The following is a 22,936-nucleotide window of genomic DNA, read 5'->3' as shown; positions in this document are numbered from 1 at the left end:
AAATACAGCTGGATAAAACAAAAACTGTGTCCATCTTCATTTCAAGCAAAACAACATGTAATTATTTTAAAGGGGAGTGTTTATTTTCTATACCCACTGTACATGACATAAAACTGATAAATTTGATAAAGTAACAAAAAAATGTAAGTACAAACTGTTTCCAAAACAAAAGAATTGGGTTGCAAACAACTGGAACAATTCATACTAGGAAAAGGGAATTTATTTGTACAGTCTTGTGTGAATAGGCTTTGATTAAACAGCTAAAATATAACAATTACATATACACATATTTGCAAAGATTCTACATTCTGTGAATTTGCGGTAGGCAGTATATAAAGAAACACATTTTATACTGGCAGAAAATAAAGAATAGTGGAATTTGTCACAGTGCAATAATAGTTTTTTTAGCTTCCTGAACCAATAAAACATCCATATAGTTTAATTTTAATTGCTTTTAAAAATGAATTTTTATTTTTTAATTAAAAGAAAATCATTTGAACTGTGAAAAGTTTGGTTTAATTGTAAACAGTTAAGCTCTGTTAGTTTAGATAACTCTGTATTGTCAAGCTCTGCAGATGCTGTGATACCTAATTAACTCTCATGACCTGCAGTGATTTTGAAAGAGTATCTGTTTATTAGATTCTTCCTGAAAAAGGACACTGATGCAAATAATCATCCAATTTTACACATTTTCTTTTCTCATTAAATGGCTCAAACGTCATCGTCAGACACTATGGCTCATTAAAACACAATGAACTCATTTGTATGAGAATCGCTCAGCAACATTACAAACTCTAAAAACAAAAAGCCCACACACCATTAACAAAAATGAAAAAAAAAAAAACATTTGAAACTTCAATACAAAACAATCGATTGTCAGTCTGTCAGGACTAGATGATGCACTGCATGCTTGCTGCATGCATTATGCAGTGGTTTTTCTCCATGTGAATGACAGTGTGAAATTTACATTAATGGTGTCATTGGGATTGTAGCGTGTATGAGGTAGGTATGAATGAGTAGAGAGGACCAATGATTGTCAAGAAAACTGCTCAAATTGCTGCCAAAGCAGTGCTTCAATCACAAATTTTCAGTGAAATGCTTGACAAGATTTAGGATTTTAAATGCAACTCCAATTCACTTAACAACTTGAAGGTAGCTACAAATTATACTTTTTTTAACGTCCTGTTTTGCATAAAAAATATTCCTGTAACCAAACATAAAAGAGCTTTGATGGGGTTTCTAAATTATGATGTGCACTTGCTGTCAAAATAGGAATTACAGAACAGTCGAAAGCCTCTGCAAAAATCAACTTTGAAAAACCAACATTGAGACAGCTTTAACATTTTTATTTCAAATTCACTTTCATCAGCAACAGCAGGGTGCATAGAACAAAGTCCTGTATTATTTATTCCCTTTTTTGATTTGCATCTCCAGCACATAATGTAAGCTCTTTAAATGACAGTTCTCTTCACTGTGCTTTGGCCCATCCATCAGGTCATGTCATTTCCATTAGTTGGGCAGAGGGGTGTATGTTCTTGTGCTTGAGTGGTCCACAGAAATCCAATTAATTGTGAACCCTTGTGTGCCTTCTCATCCTGACCATTCAGATGTGTGTTGATGGGAACCATGCTGTGTCCAATCTAGAATTGAGAACATTCTAACATTTGTTGCAGTCTTGACTAATAAATCTAATCATCTTAAGTGTTCCAACACAATTTCAGACTTCTTAAGAGTATATGAGCTAAAATGAAAACAGTGCAGGCTTATCAGCATGAATGGTGTACTTACTGTCCTTAATCAAAAAAGCACAGTGTCTGGTTCTGGGTCTGGGAGTGACGTGAAGCTCTTCCGAGTCTCCTGGGCAAGAAGTGATTCTTGCTCACAGTGAGAAGGAAGAATACTAGGAAGTTCAAAAAGTGGAACAGATTCCTTCCAACCAGCCGGAGGGTAAAGACCTGGTTCAAAAAGACAATGGGGATGAATGAAACCAGAAAGAGAAAAATGCCTAGTGTAAAACTAGTGTAAATGCCTAATGAAAAACTAGTCTACTGTCACATTTACAAACACAACAGGAGGGCTAGACAACCTAAATTGAATTACTGAGAAATGTATTGTATTTTCAATTACTGCTGGATGGTATGATTTAGTAATTAATCTCCTGGTATAATCTGTCAAAATGGACCAAACAAGGCAGATCGACCGACCACAGTTCACTTTTTGGCATTTAGGCACAGGTAAAATTGAAACAGATAACACAATAACAATAAACCAGCATACAACGGTGAAGGAACAGCTTTCTTGGTATCCCTGAACATACATTTTCACAATAATAAGACATTTTTGCTGAGTTACAATAAACAAGCAAGCATTTCTCTTACCTTTTTGTTTCAGGTCTAAATCTGGCCTACCATAATCTTTTGTAGTACTGATCTTTTTCAGTTGACTCTGAAGACCTGCTTTGCTCATTGACACTTTGGGGTCCACAGGATGCATTGGGACGTAAGCAGAGTCCCACTCATAACTCTCATCCACAGAGCCTCTTTTAGATCTAAAGTCAGAAGATAAAGGAATGTGAGGTATCATTGTGGATACCCTTAAATCAGAGATATCCAACCCTGCTCCTGCAGACTTCAGTTTCAACCCTGCTCCAACACACCTTGCAACTGCCAAACATGGTATTACCAAGGTATCACATCCACAAATTGTGGTATTAAATGTAAAGCTCAAAAAACACATGGCATTACCATGGTCCTGTGTTCAAAAAACATGTTATTATCAACGCAGAGACTGATAGTACCCATTGTACTTTTTGTAAGATAATTAATCATAAGACTCATTAAAACAGCTTAAAGGGGTCATGAACTGCATTTTTGTATTATTTTATAATGTTCTCTGAGGTTCACTTATGATTTTAATGTGGTTTTACAAAAAATATAATAATATGCTATTTTCTATCCTGTTTTTGAACCTCTCTGCAGAACGGTCTGTTTTTTATATTGCGAGGCGCATTCAAGACTCTTAAGTGAACGCCCACTGCTGTGATTGGCTAACAGTTGGCTTATTAAAATAACAGATGGATGCTGCTGTGACATACTCTGAAAACAACATAGGTCATTTGGGTTAAAAACATATAAATACTCAGTATATATCAAACGGTCTGGAACAGACAGTGCAATAGTGGTAAAAGCACATTTTCTCACACTTATGTGTTGCGACATTACTGTTGGATCCACTCTAGTCAGACTCTGCGCCGCATCGTTTACTTTCAGTCTCTCTGAAAAGCCTGCATCATACTGTCTTGTTTAAAAATGAATCCGTAGCAAATAAAAGCAAAAAAGCTGAAATTACAGTGTTTCACTGATGCCGTATGGAGCTCTTTGCTAATTTTACACCATGTTTACACCGGACACGAATGGCGCAACTCAACAACAGACAGCAGAACCTATTATAATCGTGATTCTGTCTACACTGGATGCAGCACGGATTGACACAACAAATCCCCGACAGTAAAATGATGTCCCACTCTATTTCTTGCATACAAGGATTCGCTCTTCTGACCTAAAAGAGAAATGGATTCGCGACATGACGCAATAGCATTCGTGTCCGATCTAGATAGGCTATAGGATCACAAGGAAGTCAATTCAGAGACTATTTTTCACAACTTACGCTACACAGAGTCTTTAAATCTTGTAATATCATCTGTATGGTTCTGTTGATGTGTCTCTCTAGTATTTCCTCTCCTACTACTAAGCGTGTATCAATGGGTGGGGCTAGACAGGCAGTGCTGTAAAAGTAGCCATTGATCTTCTCCTGTGGAGGAGGTGCTTAGACACGCTATTACGTCATAAAGTGGCACATTCCCAAGCGAGTCGTTTTCTGAGCTTGGTTTCTATAAAAGCTGTTTTTAAACTAACAAGAAAGAAGTTTTGAGTTTTGAAACTTACAGGATTGTTTATAGTACATTGACCTGTTAATGTATATGTCAAAAGATCAAGGTACATTTGATTTCTCAGTTCATGACCCCTTTAAGATAAATATATGGAGTATGACAAAGAAAACCAGTTGTACCTTTCATGCCGTTCAGGCTCCCGTAGAACTGCCTCATCTCTGTCACTGTCCTCTGTTGTATCTGGAGAGCTGGTGAGAGGGGGGCTGAGAGAGAACTGCCTGCTGTTAGGGGCATCCATGCTGCCTCTACCACTGCTTTGGCTTGCATAACTTCGGTAACTTCCCTCTGTCTCTGAACTCCTCCTGTATCTGTTAATTTCCACATCCACCTCCTGCCTATTTTCGTCTTCCTCCTCTCTCTCCCCCTCTTGGTTTTGGCTCTGTCTTCCAGATGGCAAGGCTGGCAGAGAGGGGCAATAAGGCCGAGGCCTGCTAGAACCCCCTGTTGATGTGGCAGTATGAGTTCTATGTCCCGACACTAGGCTTTTGTGGGATTTTGAAACATCATAGGTTTTAGAGGCCTGATGATGGGTGTCTTGTGTTTGACTTTCTAAAGTCACAGATGAATCTGTTTGCAAACTGGGACTACTTTTAGGCTTATCTGACACAGAGCTGGGTCTGCACGCAAAGGGGGACATTGTAGAATTTCGGCCAAGTGTCAGCGAGTCTATCCAGGCAGCAGGGGTCAAAAACTGGTCCTTGTATAATTTTGAATCTAAACTTTGGGTGCTCTTGTGCCGACTCCAATTGTTTGACCCAAGACTCTTTGTCTTCCGAGGCATTGTTCCAGAGACATTAATTTGAGATACTGTTTTGCTCGACCAATTGTTCAACTTCTCCTGCTTTCTTAAACTCATATGTCCTGACTCTACTGATCTGTCATTTTCAAGATCTGATAATCTGGGTCTGTCATAATCTAGAGTCTCATAACTGTGATTGGTGCCCAGCATAGACCTTGAATGTGGAGACTGGCTCTCAAGACCAGGTCCATCTACACTTATCTCTGAGTAAACACTAGTTGGATTTATCTGTCTAGTGCTTCTTTCTTTGGTCCGCCTCTGCTGATAATCTGAGGATGAATAAATAAATGGGTCAAAATAATGTTGACTTCTGCTTGAGGTCCTCTGGCATCTATGCCCTACATCAGTTTGGGTCTTCTCCAATTTGTAGATTAAAGGTTCATCCATTACCTGAACAAGACTTGACTCAACAGGAGTTCTACTTCGTCTTCGGTCCAATGTTTGTGATTTTTGGTGTTCCCCTCTGTCTAGACTACGAGACCTTTGGTACTTGGATCTCTGGATGGAATAGTAACCTTGTTGAATCTGCCTATACTTGGTATCCTTTCCATGAGAAGTATGTAGGGGCACCAAGCTTGCTGAAGAAATCCTGTGTCTTTCTTCCAATGGAATGCAAGAGGCAGCTCTTCCCTTCAACATGCTAGCATTTTCAGATAAAAGGCTTTGTCTAATGGCTTGGTAGTTACCCTGAGGTGTTGAGGTTTCTTGAATTTTCCAGATTTGTCCAGACTCATCATCTGTCTGTTCATGACTATATGGAGTTTGATCAACAGTGTACTTGCGCAGTTCTCTTTCAAGCTCCTCTCTCTCACGAGCTAAAGTTAAACACCGACTTAGGTTTCCTTGTTCCCTTTCATGCTCCATCTGCAAAACCAGGGTACTGGCTGTAGAGTGTTTGGTACCTTGTTTCAGGGATTGTCGACCCTGAGTACTTTCTGAATGGGGATAGAGAAAAGAGCCACTGCTAACTGACGAGACACTTGTCTGGTCTGGTCCATCCAAGAACTCTTGCTCCTGAATGGGTATGTAATGGCCGTTCAATGAGAGGTGCTTAGCCATAGCTCGTGTTCTGCTGGAAGAAGGGATATCTGATCCGAAAGGTGGAAGATCCACTGAAAGGACAAAGGGTGGCTTTTTTCTTTCATCCCTGTAGGATCTCAAAGACTGGGATTTCTGGATTCTGAAGTTGCTGTTCCCATCTGATGACTGATGGGAGTTTTGACATGGGTTTCTTTTGATCTGAGAACTGACAATAATGGTGTCTTCACAAGGATCAACAATAAAGCGTCCATCAAGACCTCGGTGGATGAACTCCACAGAGGACACAGGGGCAAGTGATGCCCGTTGGAGATGGCTCTCAGGGAGGGAATGGTGGGATGGAGGGTGAGCTTGAGGCAGGAGATGTTGCCGCTGGGCATGAAAATCACTGTGACTAGACTTTTCATTGGAGGACTGATTGGAAGAAGAGGAAGTGTAGGAGAGTGGACGAGCTGGTAGGAGCCTTTGGTTTAGGGTGTTGTCAGGGCTGCTAAGGTCAAGGATAAGAATTTAGTGCATTCCAAAAAGGTTGCAATGAATGACAAAATGTTAGACAATGAACAAAGGTTTCATGAGGTGAGGGTGGAGAACTTACTTTTCAGAAGGGTTCTTATGTATTGCAGGAGAGAGATCTGAATGGAGGGAACCGATTTTACAATGGAATGAGTGACAGGATAAATGATCATGCATGAAGAATAACAATATGAGATAAAGGAGTGAGAGGATTTTCTAAGGTGGATACATCGAGACTGTTAAAACAGTTCTAAACAGTTCAAAGTGCTGTTTCTTTACCCTTGATATTCTGCCTGCGCCTTCGGTTCCTTTTGTGAAAAATGAAACAGACAATTGCCAGGGTCAGGATAAGAGCAAGACAAAGGAGTCCTACTCCAGCCATAACACCAGCCATTAGCTGATCAGGAAAGTCTAGGAGGCGGGAACTGGCTGGGTGCATATTAATTCCTGCAGAGCCCAAAGAAAGGTTTAATTGTTGTGTAAGTTAAAAGACTTATAGATTTTCTTAGTATAGCTTAGAGTAATAAATTCTAACAAAATCTGAAGGAAAAATTACAGGAAGGTGATTAGAACAGGGAATGTGTGAAGCACAAACCGATGGTGGAGACATTGACTGATGGACTGGGCATGCTCAGCTGATCTCCATGCTGAGAGAGAAGCCTCAGTTCATACTTGCAGTCTCAGAGAGTGATGCATCGTGAGAAAAATAACAAAATAAGGATGAAAGAAAAGGAAGAAAGGGTTGCACTGATCAAAAATGACAAGCTGACTGATTCATGAAAATCTCAGATCATGTATTCAAGAACATTTACCTTACATAACCCTGGAAGAAAGATTTGATTTTCAACTGGACTAATGTTCTCTTTCAGATTAATCCATTCCCCTCCTTCAAGGCGTGACTGTACGACAAAACTGTCAATGGGTGGAGACTGGGCCTTGGGCACTGACCACCACAGAAGAATTCCCTCTGAACTCTTATTGATTGAGAGATTTGAAGGTGGTACTAGCTTGGCCACAACAGGTAGTGCATCTGTAAAATAAAATATTAAATAAGAGAGAGATTTAAATGAACAGCTTGATTTTATTCAATTATCCACGGTGTGCAGCATAAACACAGATGGTTTAAAATTAATTTGGGTCTGCATGAGGTAGCCAACACACATGCTACGTGGTTTTAAAGACCCAATGAAATCAAAATTGGAGTTTTTTTAGACCGTGTCTATTAGCTTTGAGGCCACCTATATGCTAGTATTTTCATAGAAAATGACAAAATTACTTCAAAATAATGAAAATGATAAGATATTCAAATTTAAATGTACAGGCATTCTCTTCTTTCCATGTACAATATTTTGTTCAATAAAATGCCATCACCCTAATATCATGTGCCACTTAAAAGCAACAGAATGTAAAAAAATCGTGGTTCATGGCCATGAAATCTTGGGGCCCTATCATACACCCGGAGCAAGGCATGGCACAAGTGTTTTTGCTAGTTTCAGCCTGATGCAGTTCTCATTTTCCCATCCTGTGCCACGTTGTTTAAATAGCAAATGCATTAGCACCCATTTGTGCACCCATAGGCGTGCTGGTCTAAAAAAGAGGTGTGTTGAGGCGCATTGCTGGCATGTTGCTATTTTGAGGAACTGAAAATAGACTGCAACATAGACCAACTCAATATCTTTCTTTGTTATTTAAAGAGCGCGTTAGAAATATGTACCTACAGGCAGGTGCACAACGTGCATATACTTTGCTTATTACACACACAGGGATGCGCAGCAGCACACAAACATTTTTAAAATGGAAAAATTACATTCCGCCATGTAAACAGCGAACCCGCCATGGTGCAAGTGCAACTGGGTTTTAAAGGGGATAGGAGATGAGACTCTGATTGGTTTATAGCATGTTATACCCAAAAAACACCCATTACTCATTAAGAGAATAGGGACAACCATGCGCCCGGGCGCGCCGACCGTTTTCCCGTCGTTAAACTAGCAAAAGTGGATTCGCATATGCCCTGAGTGCACCTGCGCCATGCGCTTTAGACCTTGTGCTTAGATTGTTAAAATAGGGCCCTTGGCTCGTAAAGCAACTTTATAGGGTCTTGAAAGTTTCTTATGCACAGCTAAGGTTTACCCAGAGTTGTGATGGTGGTGATCTCACTGAAGGGCCCAGTGCCAATTTTATTTTGGGCTACGACACTGAACTGGTACTCAGTGGCAGGAAGAAGATTGGTGACCAAAAGACTGTTTTCGGTGGAGAGGTCTGAGAAAGACAACCACTCTTGCTTTTCCTCTTTCCTTTCTCCTGACACATGCTTATACCTGGAAAAAGAATGTTTGCACAAGTTTTCAAAAAAATACATTTATAAAGACTATCCAGTGAAAAATTGACACTACGAACTTTTTTCAGTAGCGTAAATTGAACTAAAAAAGTGTCATTTTTGCCAACAAATAGCAATGTAGCATGACAAAATGCTACATCATTTTTGTGAGATTTGTGCACCTTTTTAAAATTTGTATTGTGCACGTAGCTTTGTGATTCTGCATTTCAGAGTAAATTCATCACATAAATACTGCTCTTATTAAAAAAAAAAAAAAAAAAAAAACATCATCTGACAGACTACCATTTCAAAATATATTCCCAAGATTTACAGAGATAAACTTTAACAAGACAAGACACAAACCAGACAGTGAACTTCTGGGCATATCCTCCATCAAAGCCAGCCACCCAGGATACGCTGGCCTGGTTAATTCCTGGGATCACAGATACTGATGACACTGCATGTGGACTTGTACCTGTGAATCAGAAGGAAACAAGATATGTGTGACATATGAAGTGTGATACATGAGGTGTGACAACATGTTACAAGTTCAATCTAGATGAGGACTACTCAACTTTGAAAAGATCAGGGGCCACAATACAAGATTAACTTTAGCCCCTTTAGGGGTTTTATTTAGCTGAAATCCAAGCCCAAAATGAACACAGATGATGTCTGTGCTTACTGTAACAGTAAACATCACACTGGCCAAGTGCAGTAGTACTGATCTAGATGTTTAAGGTCTTACCCAGCACAAAGACTGTTGTTCTGACGGATACAGTGGCCACTCGGTTGGTGGAACTGCACTCCCATTCCCCCTGGTGGTCTTTACTGAGAGGATGCAGAATGAGGGAGCCATTCGCTGCTTGAGTGAACAGTGAGCGAGAGGCTATGCCAGTCTATAAGGACCAGTGCCAAAATGAAGCATATAATGAGATTAAACACCAGTTTTAATTAAAAATTGTATTGAATTCCAGCTATAGAGGGTGCATTATAATATTTGGAGAAAATGAAAACTCTCAGTTTTTGTGCACAAGACTGATGCTATTTTCTCTAATGTTAATCAGCATGGTTTCATATAAACAGTTGTAATGTATTGCGGCTGAATATTACACCTCTCAACATTACAGGAACGTTCTGGGTTAAATATGTGCTTAGATAAATCAACAACATTTGTGTTTTCACAGAAAATAATTTAAACTTGTCCCCTAGTTTGTAAAAATTAACACAAAGCGTGTACAGTAATGCACTTTCAGTACTCTTTGGAGTATCTAAATACTCTATGGAGTATTTCAACTTAAACAATTCTTTTTAAACTTAACATGGTATTTCTACTAATTAGAAAATCAGATTATACAAATGTGCTTATTATTATATTACTTATTTATATGAATAATATAAAATAATAAATGGAAAAGGGGGAAATTTGTTTAATGTAAATACTGTTGTTGTATATGTGCTAAAGAAATATGGTAGAATATAATCACTCTGACAAGTGAACAAAGAATGTAAGTGCAAGAGCACAGAGTAATGACAATCACCTTTTTCCAGCTGACTTTTGGAGCCGGATTACCGTCCATCTGACATGGAATAACAAGCATCCTACCAATATCCTGTCTGTACTCTTTACGAGGTGATACTTTAAATGATGGAGGATCCTAAAAGATGAAAACACAAAGTTTAAGGGTCTTAAATTATGGGTCTCAAATTAATATATTTGTCATAATAAAAAAAATTATAATAATAATTAAAAATGGCAACACTCCTAAAGCCCCACCTGTAGTATAACAGTAGTGGGCTCAGACTGCCCCATTGTCCCAAAGCTATTGTAGGCAGTACACGTGTATACACCTGCAGCATCATCATTAGCTGTTGCTATGATGATAGAGCCTTCTGAAGTCAGTGTCCATCCAGGATACTGTTGAAAGAATTTCACAGTTATTCTGAGTGATTCTTGAAATAATGCTCTTTGAGAGATGAGAGGATTCATCACCAAGAGAGGGTGAGCACAGCATGTTGTCACCAAATCAAAATCAATATGTCAAGCATTAGTAGCTAGGAGAAAAACACACTTAGGACTAGCATTGTACACATATAAAATGTACTTTTAAAAGGTTAAAAAGTTTTTTGTATGATACTGAAAAAAGCAATGGGTACTCACAATGCCTAAATCAAAATCAAGTGGTTTGTCATCTTTGATCCAGTCAACATGTGATAATGGTGGTTCAGCTCTGACGGGGCACACAATGACGCCCCTCATGCCAGTGGGAAGGAAGGTCAACGAGGCCATCTTTATCACCTGTGCTGGGTCTGTTAAATATATATTATTTAAAAAATTATTTCATACATTATTTGTGTGTTTAGGGTAAAATATTTAATATTTACGAAAGAAGCCTCTGTTGCTCAACAAGATTGCATTTATTTGATCAAAAATACAGTTAAAACTGTAACATTGTGAAACATTTTTACAATTTAAAATAACCACTTTTCTATTTATAATATATTTTAAAATTTAATTTATTTTTCTGGCGCAAAGCTTTTTCAGCATCATTACTCCATTACTATACTGATTTGCTGCCAAATATTTTTAAAACCTTTTTATCAGGATTCTTTCTGTATACACAGTTCAAAATAACAGCATTTATTTAAAACATATTTTGTAACAGTAAATGACTTTACTGTCACTTTTGATCAAATTATTGTGTCCTTGCTCTATAAAGGTATTAATTTCTTAATTTGAAATGAGTAAAATAAGTAATTAACATGTAATAAGTGCTTAAGATAAAAATATATATTTTTTATAGTTGTATTCAAAATCAATTTGATTAAAAATCTTAGAGATTTTTTTTTATATCATACACTAATATAAACATATGTAATTAAATGAAATGTTTATTCTAGTTTTAATTTTAATTTTGCACAAAATGTCACACATATGGTATGTAAAATGAAAATAAATAAAAATAAAAATTCAAATTCGACAATATCATCCGGATGTGATGTGATTTTGCATGTCATGTATACATAAATTTTAACATGTAGTTGAAACTAGTAGTTTCTAGTTACACTAGGGTTATACTAGTGTAGGTAATCTTATACTACTGCAGGCAAACCCAAATTCATTAATTCATTATTCTGAGAAACACTTACGCTGCACAGTGAGCGTGGCCGAGGCGGAGGGGGAGTCAGGAAGTCCATTAGTGGGCATGCAGGTGTAGTTCCCAGAATCCTCTGGAATCAAACGCGATATGAGAAGTGTACCGTCCACTATGACCTTAACACGAGACTTCAACGACCTAAAACAAACATGAATAATGCATAAGCTATGCATTACCTGTAAACAATAAAGAGGAGGATCACAGATTTAGAACAGAACTCACTCAATGTGGTAAATGTCTTCTCCCTGTCTTTGCCACACATAGGTCATGTTGGGTGGGTCAGCCTCAGCCTGGCACTTCAACTTGGCATCCTGGGACATGTTGAGAACAGTGTCCACTGGAGGAATTACGATCACTGGAGGGCCTGTTGTTAGAAAAAAAATGCACAATGTTCAATAATGCAGCAATATGTTGAAAAAAAAAAAAAATGGTTTCACTTGCTTCTCCTTGTAAAAAAAAATAATTTGAAAACTTCCATATATATATAATAATTTTTATTTTTTTTACCAGTTCATTTCCTTGGAACTGAACCCATGATTTATTTCAATACTGGCATCAAACTGTATTATTTGAGCTGCATTCACTTGAAAAGTAACTTGAAAAGGAAGTGCGCTTAAATGTAATGTAATGAAACCGCACCACTAGGTGGCGCCATTCAATCAGAAAAGCTTATAGATGTCACGTAGAATATAATGACATGAGCTAGGGGTTTAGAAACTATTACAACTAGGGTGAAAATTGTCCCCATTACCCTCAATAATCATATTTTAAGACCAAAACATAAACATCTGCCAATCAGTTACATGCAAGTCGATCAAATACATGTGCAATGATCTGCATCAGTAAACCTAATATGGCTTGCACTAACTTACCTGATTTCCATGAAATTAGTTCTGATTAATGGGCAAACATTATGCAATCTAATTAATATTCATGAGCAATACTGATAAGTTTTATAATGGTCCACCCAACACTTCTCAGATCGCTGCAATGCCCCTAGCATGAGCAATACAGATAATCATCCTAAATGAGGAGAAAATATCAGAGCTGACTTACCAATGACTTTGAGCATTGTGACGTGAGTTACATTTCCTTCAGTGTTGGAGGCATGACACTGATATTGGCCTGATGTTTCTCTGCTTACAGCATGGAAAGATACACTTCCATTCATGATCTATAGGTTAAAAATGAGAGATACGAAGTGTGTGAAAGTCTGGAAAAGAGAGTGGAGGATATTCTAGATCTGATCCTCCATTGCATTTGTAAACCTGATGAAGTCAATGAAATCAAAAAGAAGGTACTTATTAATCCATGTCCATTACCTTAAAGGTCAAAGTGAGTACAGCCCCAAAAGCTGACAAAACAAACATCTTTCTTTTCCAGCTAAACAGACTAAAAATTATTCTGACTCATATTGTTTGAAGTTGTGTATACATATTTTTGTCCAATCAAATGCTCTCCGAATTATGCACTTTCACTTTCATAGTGTTTTTCCAGGCTGTGATGTGAACTAAATGTTATTGTCTATTTAAAAAAGGACAAGTACTTTGATATGTCCCACCCAACTTTCCCTAGCTGCATTTTAGGACTAGGTGTTACTATCCCGTATTAGTATTGCACCTGTCTGAGATAAGTGGGGAACAGTGTAGACCATTTTCAGTGGTGGTACCAAGGGTGGAAGGGAGAAGGTATAGAGGGAAGGAGGTCTCAGCTTCATTTGGGGTAATTCCTTGGTGTTTCGATGATATTAGCCCAAAAAACCTCCAGAGGGCTCATCGGCAACAAGTGACGTCCCAGGTGTGCCCCACTCTGCTTTCACTTCTGTTGTTATGGGACCCAGACGGCTTCCTCTTAATCCAAAACGATTGACTCGCTTGTTCAGTGACACCGGAAAGGGCCTTGACAGCTTGCCATTTGGGACTGGCCTTTGGATTACTAGTTCCTTAAAGAGTTTGATGGCAGATCTCCCTATGAAGCCCCTCCAGCCAACCTCGACTTGACAAACCTTTGTTTTCCAGCCACGTCTGCCAGCTCAGAATACTTAAGGCTCTTGCATTCACAGGTTCCTCCACTGCATCCTCCCAGAGCACAGTGAACTCTATGATGTACACAGTACGTAGTGAAGAGGACCAAAACACAAGGTCTGGTCTGAAGTCGGAAGGTGCAATTTCAGCCTGGAATCAGAGCCTTTGATTTAGATTGACAGAAAGCTTCCAATCGCTCCTCTCAGCTGGTCAGTGTTTGGGGTCTTCACCTTAACCCCACTTGCTCCTTCTCCCACAAACTCCTTTATCTGTGCACGATGGCATAACGGAGGAGGTAGGGAGTTGATGGATATCGGCCTGTTCTCCAGTGACACCGCAGGACACTTCAGCACCTGGTTGTGCCTCCAGTTATACCAGCCTTGCATCAGGCTAACCTTACAGCAAACCTAGATGTGTTTCAGGTTCGCTGAGGATCAACAAAGGGGACTCGTAGGATCCTCCCTTCTCTGGTTAAGGTTCAGTGGTGAAGGCAGGACATCACAAGTGGCTTGCAGAAGGAAGCTGATTTGTAATGCTTCCATGCCCCAGAGCTCATTCCAAGAGAGATTTTGCCTCTCAACTCCTTCAAATCTCATCCACTGTCCTTACTTTACCTGGGAGATCGCTTTTGTGTCCTTGAGGGTAGCATCATACCAACATCCCAGACTTTTAATTGGTTTCTCCATCACCACTGGTATTGGTTCTACCCCAATGAAAAAGCTGTGGTTTGACAGTCTTCACTTGATTACTGATACCCTCCTAGATTTACTTGGCTTTATCTTTAATATATTGAAATATATCAACACAGGGAAGACAACAGCATTTTTATCCATTTCATGGGTTTTAAAGTACTAATATCCCACCTTTACTTTGTTTTGAGGTTTTATTGGTCGTCCATCTTTAGACCAGGTTACTGTAGGCCGTGGATTTCCCTGAGCTGCACACTTCAGGGTTACCGATCTCCCTACAAACACTTCAACTCTAGGACAGGAGGTCTCCGTAAACACAGGAGGTGCTAGACATAGAAATAAGCAAAGAAAACTGTCATAATCTTTCAAAGAATTATAATTATTCATTAACAATCAAATGTGATGCTATGAAGAGCAGGTCTTTAATTTTCTTTAAAGGATTTTTTGATGTATAAAGTTCACAGCATTTATTTGAAACAGAAGTCTTTTGCAACATTATAAATGTCTTTCCCTTCACTTCAGATGAATTTAATTCTCCATGCTAAATAAAAGTAAATTTTTTCTTTAAAAAAATAAAAATAAAAATTGTACCAACCGCAGTGGTAGTGTATTATATCTATATATCTTAAATATTTTTTAAATATATTTCCCCTTTTTATCAGTAGCTTTTAACTAAGTACTAATTCAAAATGGTAGACTGACTGTCTACTTTAAATCATTAGTAACTTACAATTTCGAAAGCTAAACTTTTAAAGTAGCACGCTCCGCTTTACGCTCTTTTTTTTTTTTTTTACTTTAATGAAAGCTACACTAGAGTCCAGCCAGGCCTGCAAGATGCTCTTTCTGCTTGGCATCCTGTGGCTCAAAGAACTAATGAGCTGAAAACTGAACCTAATGCCAGCACAGGCCTCAAGTGGCTTCTGTAATCTGGCCAACACTTGAGTCTGAGTTTTAGAAAATGGCCTTAAGGTGTGGTTAGTAGAGACAGAGCGGACTCTCGAACAGGTGCATGAGCTCAGCCTGGTAACAGGTGCATGAAAAAAGGCTGGGCTGTGTATTCATTCATTGTTCACTGCATGTTTGAATGGAGTCGTGTTTGGTTTGGAGACTGTGGGATGAGAATAATGGCATTGTCTCTCTGATCTGACATAAAGAGAATTGCTTTAATGGTTCTGATTCAGACTATAGTAAAATTGGATATCTTTTCTTACTATTAATAATTCAGGTCTACTCGTTGGATTTAGTGAGTCTCACATGTAATGGAGAGCAGAGTCCAGCTCCCGTTGCTGCCAGCCTCATCTGTGGTTTTGTCTAGCGGGAGGATTCTGCATTCATACCAGCCTTCGTCCTCCAAGAGAAGCCCCCTTATCTGCAGTGATGTACCCCTGACGAGTGACACTCGACCTGGACACAATCAGGAGATGGGAAGGATCAGAAATGACAAACATGTACAAAACTCAAGAGAAGTGCATATTTGTTGCAGACTAATTTTCTAACACTGATTTAAAATCCACATGAGCACTTTGTTTGTACAAAAAAGGATTTTTGTTGCAGACTACATAATTTTCAAATATCAAATATATATATATTATTTCAATAATCCAACAAGCTACAAGAAAACAAGCTAAATATAAAAAATGTAGATATAAAGTGTGTACGTTTGTAAATGTGTTTGATTTTTTTATATGAGTACTATTTGTATTTTTCTATATTAGTATTATTTTTATTTTTATTTTTTATATTATTATAAGCAAATTTAACTTTTCACAATTTTAATCTCAATTTAAAATAAAATACACATGGAATTTGTGAGTTTGCACAAAACAAATGCAAAGTGTATACATGTTGCAGATATAAATTATATAATTTAATTAATTTTATAATATAATATTATAACTATTTTAGAAGTACGAGCACATGTAAATGCTTTTGCTTTTAATTAGTTTTTAAATTATTATTTTGATCATTTAATGTCCATTTAAATTAAGTTTACAATTTTATTTTAAAAAATCAAAGAAAAAAATTACAAATTAAGTTTATTTAGTTTAAATAAATGTTTGTACAAATGAAGTTTATTTAGTTCAGACTTAACATTTTTAAATAGTTTACATTTGATTGATTTTTTTTTACGATTGAATTCAATAAATTTAAATTCTAAAATACACTTGAAGTGTTAAAGTATATTTAAGTGTCAAATATAAAAACAATTTAAATCAATTATATTACTTTCAATAATAAAAAAACTAAATTTTTAATTATTTTGTATTGAAATTAATAAAATATTTTCAATTATAAAATACCCATACAATTAAGTGTCCAATATACCACATATTTTAGCTGAATATTTATTTTTTATTTTAAATCAATTAAATTCTACAAATAAAGCCTATCTGGTTCAGACTTGACGTCTTCAAATCAATTTAACAATGCAACAAAATAGTTTACCATTTAAATTAAATAAATTAATTTTCATTTAAAATTACACATTGTAGATTTAAGTGTCCAATAAACCATTTTAGTTGGAAGAGGAATTTACGTTTTAATGATTTTTGTTTATTTAAATGTAATTATTAAAATTCTAAAATGCACACTATACATTTACGTGACCAGTATACCATTTAGTTTAATTGAAGAGGGCTCAGATAGACTGAGTGTTTAGTCTAGATCTTTTTAGTGCTTGAAACTCTATCTTTCAGTTGCCAGGTGACTGCACCCTGTAGCGACGATGTTTGCTGACTCACCCCTCCCTCCTCTTTCGTCTCTCTCTCCCTCTCTTTATCTCTCTTTCATTCAACGAAATGAGCTTTTCAAAGACTTGTTTGTTTGATTCTAAAACTCTAAAGTCATTTAAAGAGACTGGCGGTCAAAATCTCCACCATGGAAACCACATCAAAGATAAAATGAACTCCAAACTGAAAATCCATCATCTGCAAACACTTGTGCAGCCGATGCATGGAGTATAGCTATGATGTGTTTATGAAAATAGGCGGTGACAGCAATCATTAACCAAGCTCCCAAAAGGAGTGACTGTGGAAACAGAACTCAGCCTGAGATAACAGCTGAGAGCATCACGGTTCATCCACCCCTGTTTATTTTACCCACATGGAAGCCAGAGGTCACGGAAAAAGGGACACGGATGCCATCATCCCTGGGGATTTGGACTATACAACGTGTTCCTGTCCAGCCCAGACACCCAGGGTACAAGCCGGCACTAAAATGTTGCCATGGTGGTGCCTCCTGCCAGTGGTGTGGATTTGAATTTAGTTGCCGTGGTGACAGGGATTAAAATCAGTATGGGGCGGGGCTTAGAAGGCATTTAAACTCTCAAGGTACTCGACACTCCTGAAAAAAGCTGAGGAGAAAGTAAACTGTTTAGTAATTTCAGACCACAGTGTGATGAAGGACAGCTATAGTAGGAGGGAAATCACAGAGATCCCTTTAGTGTTTCTCCAAAAGAGCAATGAGATTAAATGAGAGCCGACTGAGACTTCTATTGAATCTCCTGCTTCACAGATTTGCCTACTAAGAAAAAGCTCCTGGTAAACCCACAAGAAGAGTTTTAGAAGAGATCTCAACAACGTCTCACACTGTGCTCAGATTTGCAAAGATATGAGTCAAAATCTGCTTATGGGTAATAATGGAACAACAAGTGACTTTATTTATAACAGGATTTCTACATTCATGGGTTGAAATAAAATATTTCTGTTATAAGAGACAATAAAAACAACTTTGTGCATCATTTAATTATCCCTTAGCAAATTTTGACTCACATCAGAAAGATTTCAAATTATTTCCTATGTTATATTCTCCATGTTTGCTATAGTGCGACATTTTTATTTTGCCAACAACTGTCTAAATTAGATTTGTAATTCTTCTGAACAATTTAAGGAGAAACATCTGAGACAAATGTGATATATTATAGAATTTAATTCCAGAGGTGTTGAAAGAAAAATCTGAGTGATAAAACCGCCCTTTGTGTAAATCTAAAGAGAAAAAAATGAGCAAACGAACCTTATGAGAGTTTATTCCTATTTATGGATTACTAAAAACAGGACTGAGAAGTATCTCTTAACAACAATCTATAGTTATTCTAATATATTCAAGCATTAAAAAAAATACATTATCTATGCGTGTTCACCTGTTTCCTGGTGCAGTAATGATTTATCTGAAGTCTTCACACGCAAGTACAAACTCACTTGTTTACTTCTGACTAACCATTTCCCACAGCAGATCACAGTCGCACAAACAAACGCTCACTCTGTTGCTTGGTCGACAGATGCAGTTCAAATCTCAGGAGAAACTAATATTAGACTCCTTAATGTATGAAGTAACATATGCTGTCGTTTGTATCCACTTACTTCATCATTTGAAGGCAATGTAAGATCAGATTTTTGCTGGAAGAATACAATTACAGTTATTCTAAGTGTTTTACATCTGTTAAATCAAGTTTAAAAACAAAAAAAAATTTTTTAGAGCGAACGACCTGTAATTAAGTCTATTTAAGTAACACTCAAGTTACTACAACCACCTATTTTCCTAGTTGGAGGTTGTATTCAACGAGTCTGTGACTTGAGGCTATGAAACCTGGAGTCTAAATCCTATCTGCTGCCTTGTATCCCAGAGACATTGTGTCACCTCTTGGCACATTTCCCAGGTAGGGACTCTCCGGTTTCAGCTCAGGAAAGCGAGGGTCGGGTTTCACACCATATTCGTCATCTGTATTCTTTTCATTGTGTTTCAAGACACTGTTATCTTTTGAAATTTGAATCACCATGATGCGCTACTGGGAAGCTGCTTGGTTTGATCAGACCAATGGCCTTTCAAGATAGCGTGCTGCTAGTTAGAAAGAGTTTTGACTCCACTGAGTTTTTGAATGGTGACAGGTGAGGGGGATGGGAGGTCATTTGGAATAAAGAGTGTCACTGAAAAGACCTCTGATGGTAACGCTTTTCTCCGCAATCTAGAGTTCGTTTCTACTTTACTGCCAATGTAGCAAGCTAGGTTTTATCTATAGTTAAGGTATATAAAAATGACCACCACAAAACCTAAACATTTTGATTTTGTGGAGTGTAACAGTTATGGCATCTTGAATAATATCACTATGAGTTCCAGAGTGGACACATGAGACATTATATAGCCTAAAGCAATGAAATTCCCACCAAGCTCACCCTTCACCTCTTCCATTGATGCACCTGGGCCCTTCACTGCACAAAAAGTCCCGGCTTTACACCTTTTGTTTCTTTTCTTTGTTTCTCACTGCATAAAATGACAGTTGTGACGCCCTCTAACCTTTATTGGGCTGTTGGTGTACATGAGGCCATTCACTCCTTCTTTTAGTTCACAAGGAAGGAATGTGAATAAAATCAATATTCAGTGGTGTTCACTCTCCGAAAATGCTACTACCTGTTAAAAAAAATTTTTTTTTGCTTGCCACATAACAAATTTCCCAATAAATTGTCCAGTGCAAGAGTAAATGAATGTTTACATTGCTTGTTAAAAAAATTGCTTACATTATCATTTGTTTGTGCAATTATTATTTTTGTCCAAGAACATTTGAAAGTACAAAAAATGTGCTTAAATTGTTGCAAATTCATCTAAAAACGTTGCTTGCTGCACATGTAAACGAAATTGTGAATGAACTGTTGCATGTTGCACAAGTAAACAAAATTTATAAACTGTCGCTTTTCACACAAGAAATTCACTTATAAAGCATTCTAAGTTCGCTTAAAAGATGTTGCTTGTTGCACATATAAACAAATTTGTGTATGAACTGTTACATGTTGTACAAGTAAACAAACTAGCTTACAAAGCGCTGCAAAATCACTTAAAAACGTTGCTTAATGCAGATGTAAACACGTTTGTGCATGAAGTGTTATGTTGCACAAATAAACTGATTCACTTATGAACTGTTCCTTCTTGCACAAGTAAATAAATTAGCTTAAAAGCGATTTAAATTCACTTAAAAATTTTGCTTGTTGCACATATAAACAAATGTGTGTATGAATTATTGCATGTTGCACAAGTAAACACATTCACCTATAAAACTGTTGCAATTTTTAAACAAATTTGTGTATTTTGTGTATGAACTGCTGCATGTTGCTTACTTGTTGCACAAGTAAACTAATTAGTTTATAAACTGTCGCTTGTAAACAAATTCATAATTCTTTACACATTACAACATAGACAATTGCTTGTTGCATGAGAAAATTAATTCGGCTATAAACCATGTTATAAGTTAACTTAATCAGTTATTGCTGATGCTCAGTAGGTTTGCATTCCATCACCCGGGCAACATCGCAATGAACAGGTGCAGTGCTGTCTGCGAGAATTTGTTTAATTGCAAAGGGATGCGCTGCGCTCACTGCAGGACTGAACCTGATGCCCGCTCACTGCCTGGAAGGTGAGCCTCATCCACGCACAGAAAACTTGCAGTGTTGCCTGTTTTTTTACTACATTAGATCCACTGTCATTTTAAAAACGGGAGGGAAAAGTATTTTCAACCTATTGAAAGACACTTTTCCCCTTAGACACCCTTTGTATTCCAGCTCCCAAAAACACAATAGGGATTGCAGCAATGAGAGGGGGAGAAACTAGCAGGTCCCACAGCACACAAAAGAGCAGAGTTACTGTAAGCTGAGACACACTATGACCAAAGTGGCACTCAGGAGAACGAATTATGAAAGAGGTGAGAGATACTGCTTTGTCCATAGTAGGATGTGGTTTACAATGTGGCAGTCCATGGTTGGCAAGCTTTTCAAAAAGCGCCTCATTGCATACCAACTCAGAGGTAACAATATAGACACTTAAATCTAATGGCAAAATGTCAATAAAATCTGTTGAAATGGTTTTTAGTTCATTGTAATAAAAAAATGATTTGCAATTACTGACCAATTTTAATTAACAAAAAGCTGTGTCCACATTTTGCATGTTCCTGCATAATTTTCCCAATATTTCAAAACATTTAAAATGCAAAATGTGAGACACCCAAGAAATACATTTTTTTTTTGGACCATTTCAACAAACAAACAAACACATGATCTCATTCAATATCCTCAATATTCTCCACATTCGTCAAGCTCAATTTGAAAAAAAAAAAAAGAATAAAAAAGAATTAGGAATAAAAATAATTAAGAAAAATTAATAATCATTTATTTTTCTTTACTTTATGGCAAAAATAAGTTCAGCAATTAAAACAAATCAACATCTGGTCCCAAACTAGATGACCTTGATGAGCAATCACTTAATTTAGGCTAAATTTGCAACCCTGCTATTTATTATCCATGCATATTTTTTAATTCTGTTTTATTATTATTATTATTATTATTATTAATTTATTATTATTTTAAAATTCTAACTGTTATTTATTATTCATTTTTAGTTTTTATTCCAAATTGTATTTTAATTTGATACATTTTAATTTTGATGCATGACCCCTAAAAAAGCTGTCAGCGTTGAGGCACTCACCATCGTAGTTGGGATGCACCCTGGGATTGTGCACTCCAAACTGAATGAGGATGGGGATATCATAGTCCTGACGTACCCACTCGATGACGTGCTGAGGAGCAGAGCTGCCCTCATCCAGGGCTGGAAGACTGCATGTCAACACAGCAGTGTCTCCTTTCTTTGCACGGACGTGGATTTCTGCTGCACTAGTGTGATCTATAATAAGTAAATACAAGGAAATCTTGTAAATAACAACAACAACAAAAACTATACAAATATATTTAAACTAGTAACTTATAAAGAGAAGAAGGTTAGTGTGTATATCAGTTGTAAAGTAGTTACTGTATAATACTCACTGAATAGGGACAGTACTGCAACAATGACTTCCAACAGAGGAAGAATCTTCAGTAGCATGATGGGTTTTCATACAGATTCACATACCTGAAGAACATCAAACACACAAGATCAAACGACAGGCAAACAAAGCTCAACCACAGAAAGCATTAATGCAACCTGACTATAGATATGAGCTAAACCATTGAGTATGTCACAAACACGTCCACACCTCCCCAGCTTTGCCTGTTCCTGTAATCTCAGAGCACACAGGAGGATTATGGGACCTTATGTATGCACTGTGTATATGTACACAGTAAGCTCAACAACATCTCTGAACTGATCTACCTAATTCATCTATAAACCTAAACAAAATTGAAAGGAAGGTTGTACAATGAGTTTGACTCATAAGCTATGAGTCAGACTCCAGTCCAGCAAGTGAGCAAAGACATTATTATTATTTTTTTTAATTTGATGATGTTGACCAAAATTGTACGAGTAAGAGACAAAGAAAACACATTTTACTACATAAAAAAGTATCCCACACTTCAGTACCAGTGTTAGAGGTAACACATTACATGCGACGCAAGTTAATTTTTGTATTACAGATTACTTTTTTCAAGTAACTAGTAAGGTAATGCATTACATTTAAATTGACAAGAAAATATCTGAGTTA

At 37.2% G+C, this 22,936-nt stretch overlaps 1 protein-coding gene across 2 annotated transcripts; it reads right to left on the bottom strand.

Annotated features, from left to right (window-relative positions):
- Positions 1-478: 478 nt before the first annotated feature.
- LOC109053431 (protein turtle homolog A-like) lies at positions 479-22,673 on the bottom strand. 2 transcript variants are annotated; one of them, XM_042764866.1, is made up of 21 exons: positions 22,284-22,673; positions 21,949-22,143; positions 15,739-15,888; positions 14,659-14,810; positions 12,828-12,945; positions 11,994-12,135; positions 11,764-11,909; positions 10,775-10,923; positions 10,391-10,531; positions 10,155-10,271; positions 9,362-9,512; positions 8,980-9,091; positions 8,430-8,617; positions 7,112-7,329; positions 6,895-6,979; positions 6,579-6,746; positions 6,382-6,418; positions 4,069-6,273; positions 2,379-2,548; positions 1,789-1,955; positions 479-1,640 (listed from the first exon to the last, which is right to left on the bottom strand). In XM_042764866.1, exons 1-20 carry the CDS (start codon positions 22,339-22,341, stop codon positions 1,798-1,800), a joined length of 4,860 nt encoding a protein of 1,619 aa, XP_042620800.1. In that variant the 5' UTR covers positions 22,342-22,673; the 3' UTR covers positions 479-1,640; positions 1,789-1,797. The 2 variants fall into 2 exon arrangements, with proteins under 2 accessions (XP_042620800.1, XP_042620799.1); XM_042764865.1 differs by having other exon boundaries at positions 4,069-6,276; positions 22,284-22,672.
- Between the last annotated feature and the right edge of the window lie 263 nt (positions 22,674-22,936).

Source organism: Cyprinus carpio, chromosome A10, assembly GCF_018340385.1.
Source record: "Cyprinus carpio isolate SPL01 chromosome A10, ASM1834038v1, whole genome shotgun sequence".
NCBI classification, from domain to species: domain Eukaryota; kingdom Metazoa; phylum Chordata; class Actinopteri; order Cypriniformes; family Cyprinidae; genus Cyprinus; species Cyprinus carpio.
Note: the sequence above shows the minus strand (reverse complement) of the source record. Positions and strands in the feature narration are given on the sequence as shown.

What these genes read in the sequence shown, in the direction of transcription:
- LOC109053431 (XM_042764865.1), bottom strand. Translation starts at nt 22,341, where the DNA reads ATGCTACTGAAGATTCTTCCTCTGTTGGAAGTCATTGTTGCAGTACTG. An exon ending in CACAATGCTCAAAGTCATTG is followed by an intron (nt 12,136 to 12,827) that starts GTAAGTCAGCTC and finishes TTCTAACAACAG; the next exon opens with GCCCTCCAGTGATCGTAATT. An exon ending in AACAACAGTCTTTGTGCTGG is followed by an intron (nt 9,092 to 9,361) that starts GTAAGACCTTAA and finishes TCTGATTCACAG; the next exon opens with GTACAAGTCCACATGCAGTG.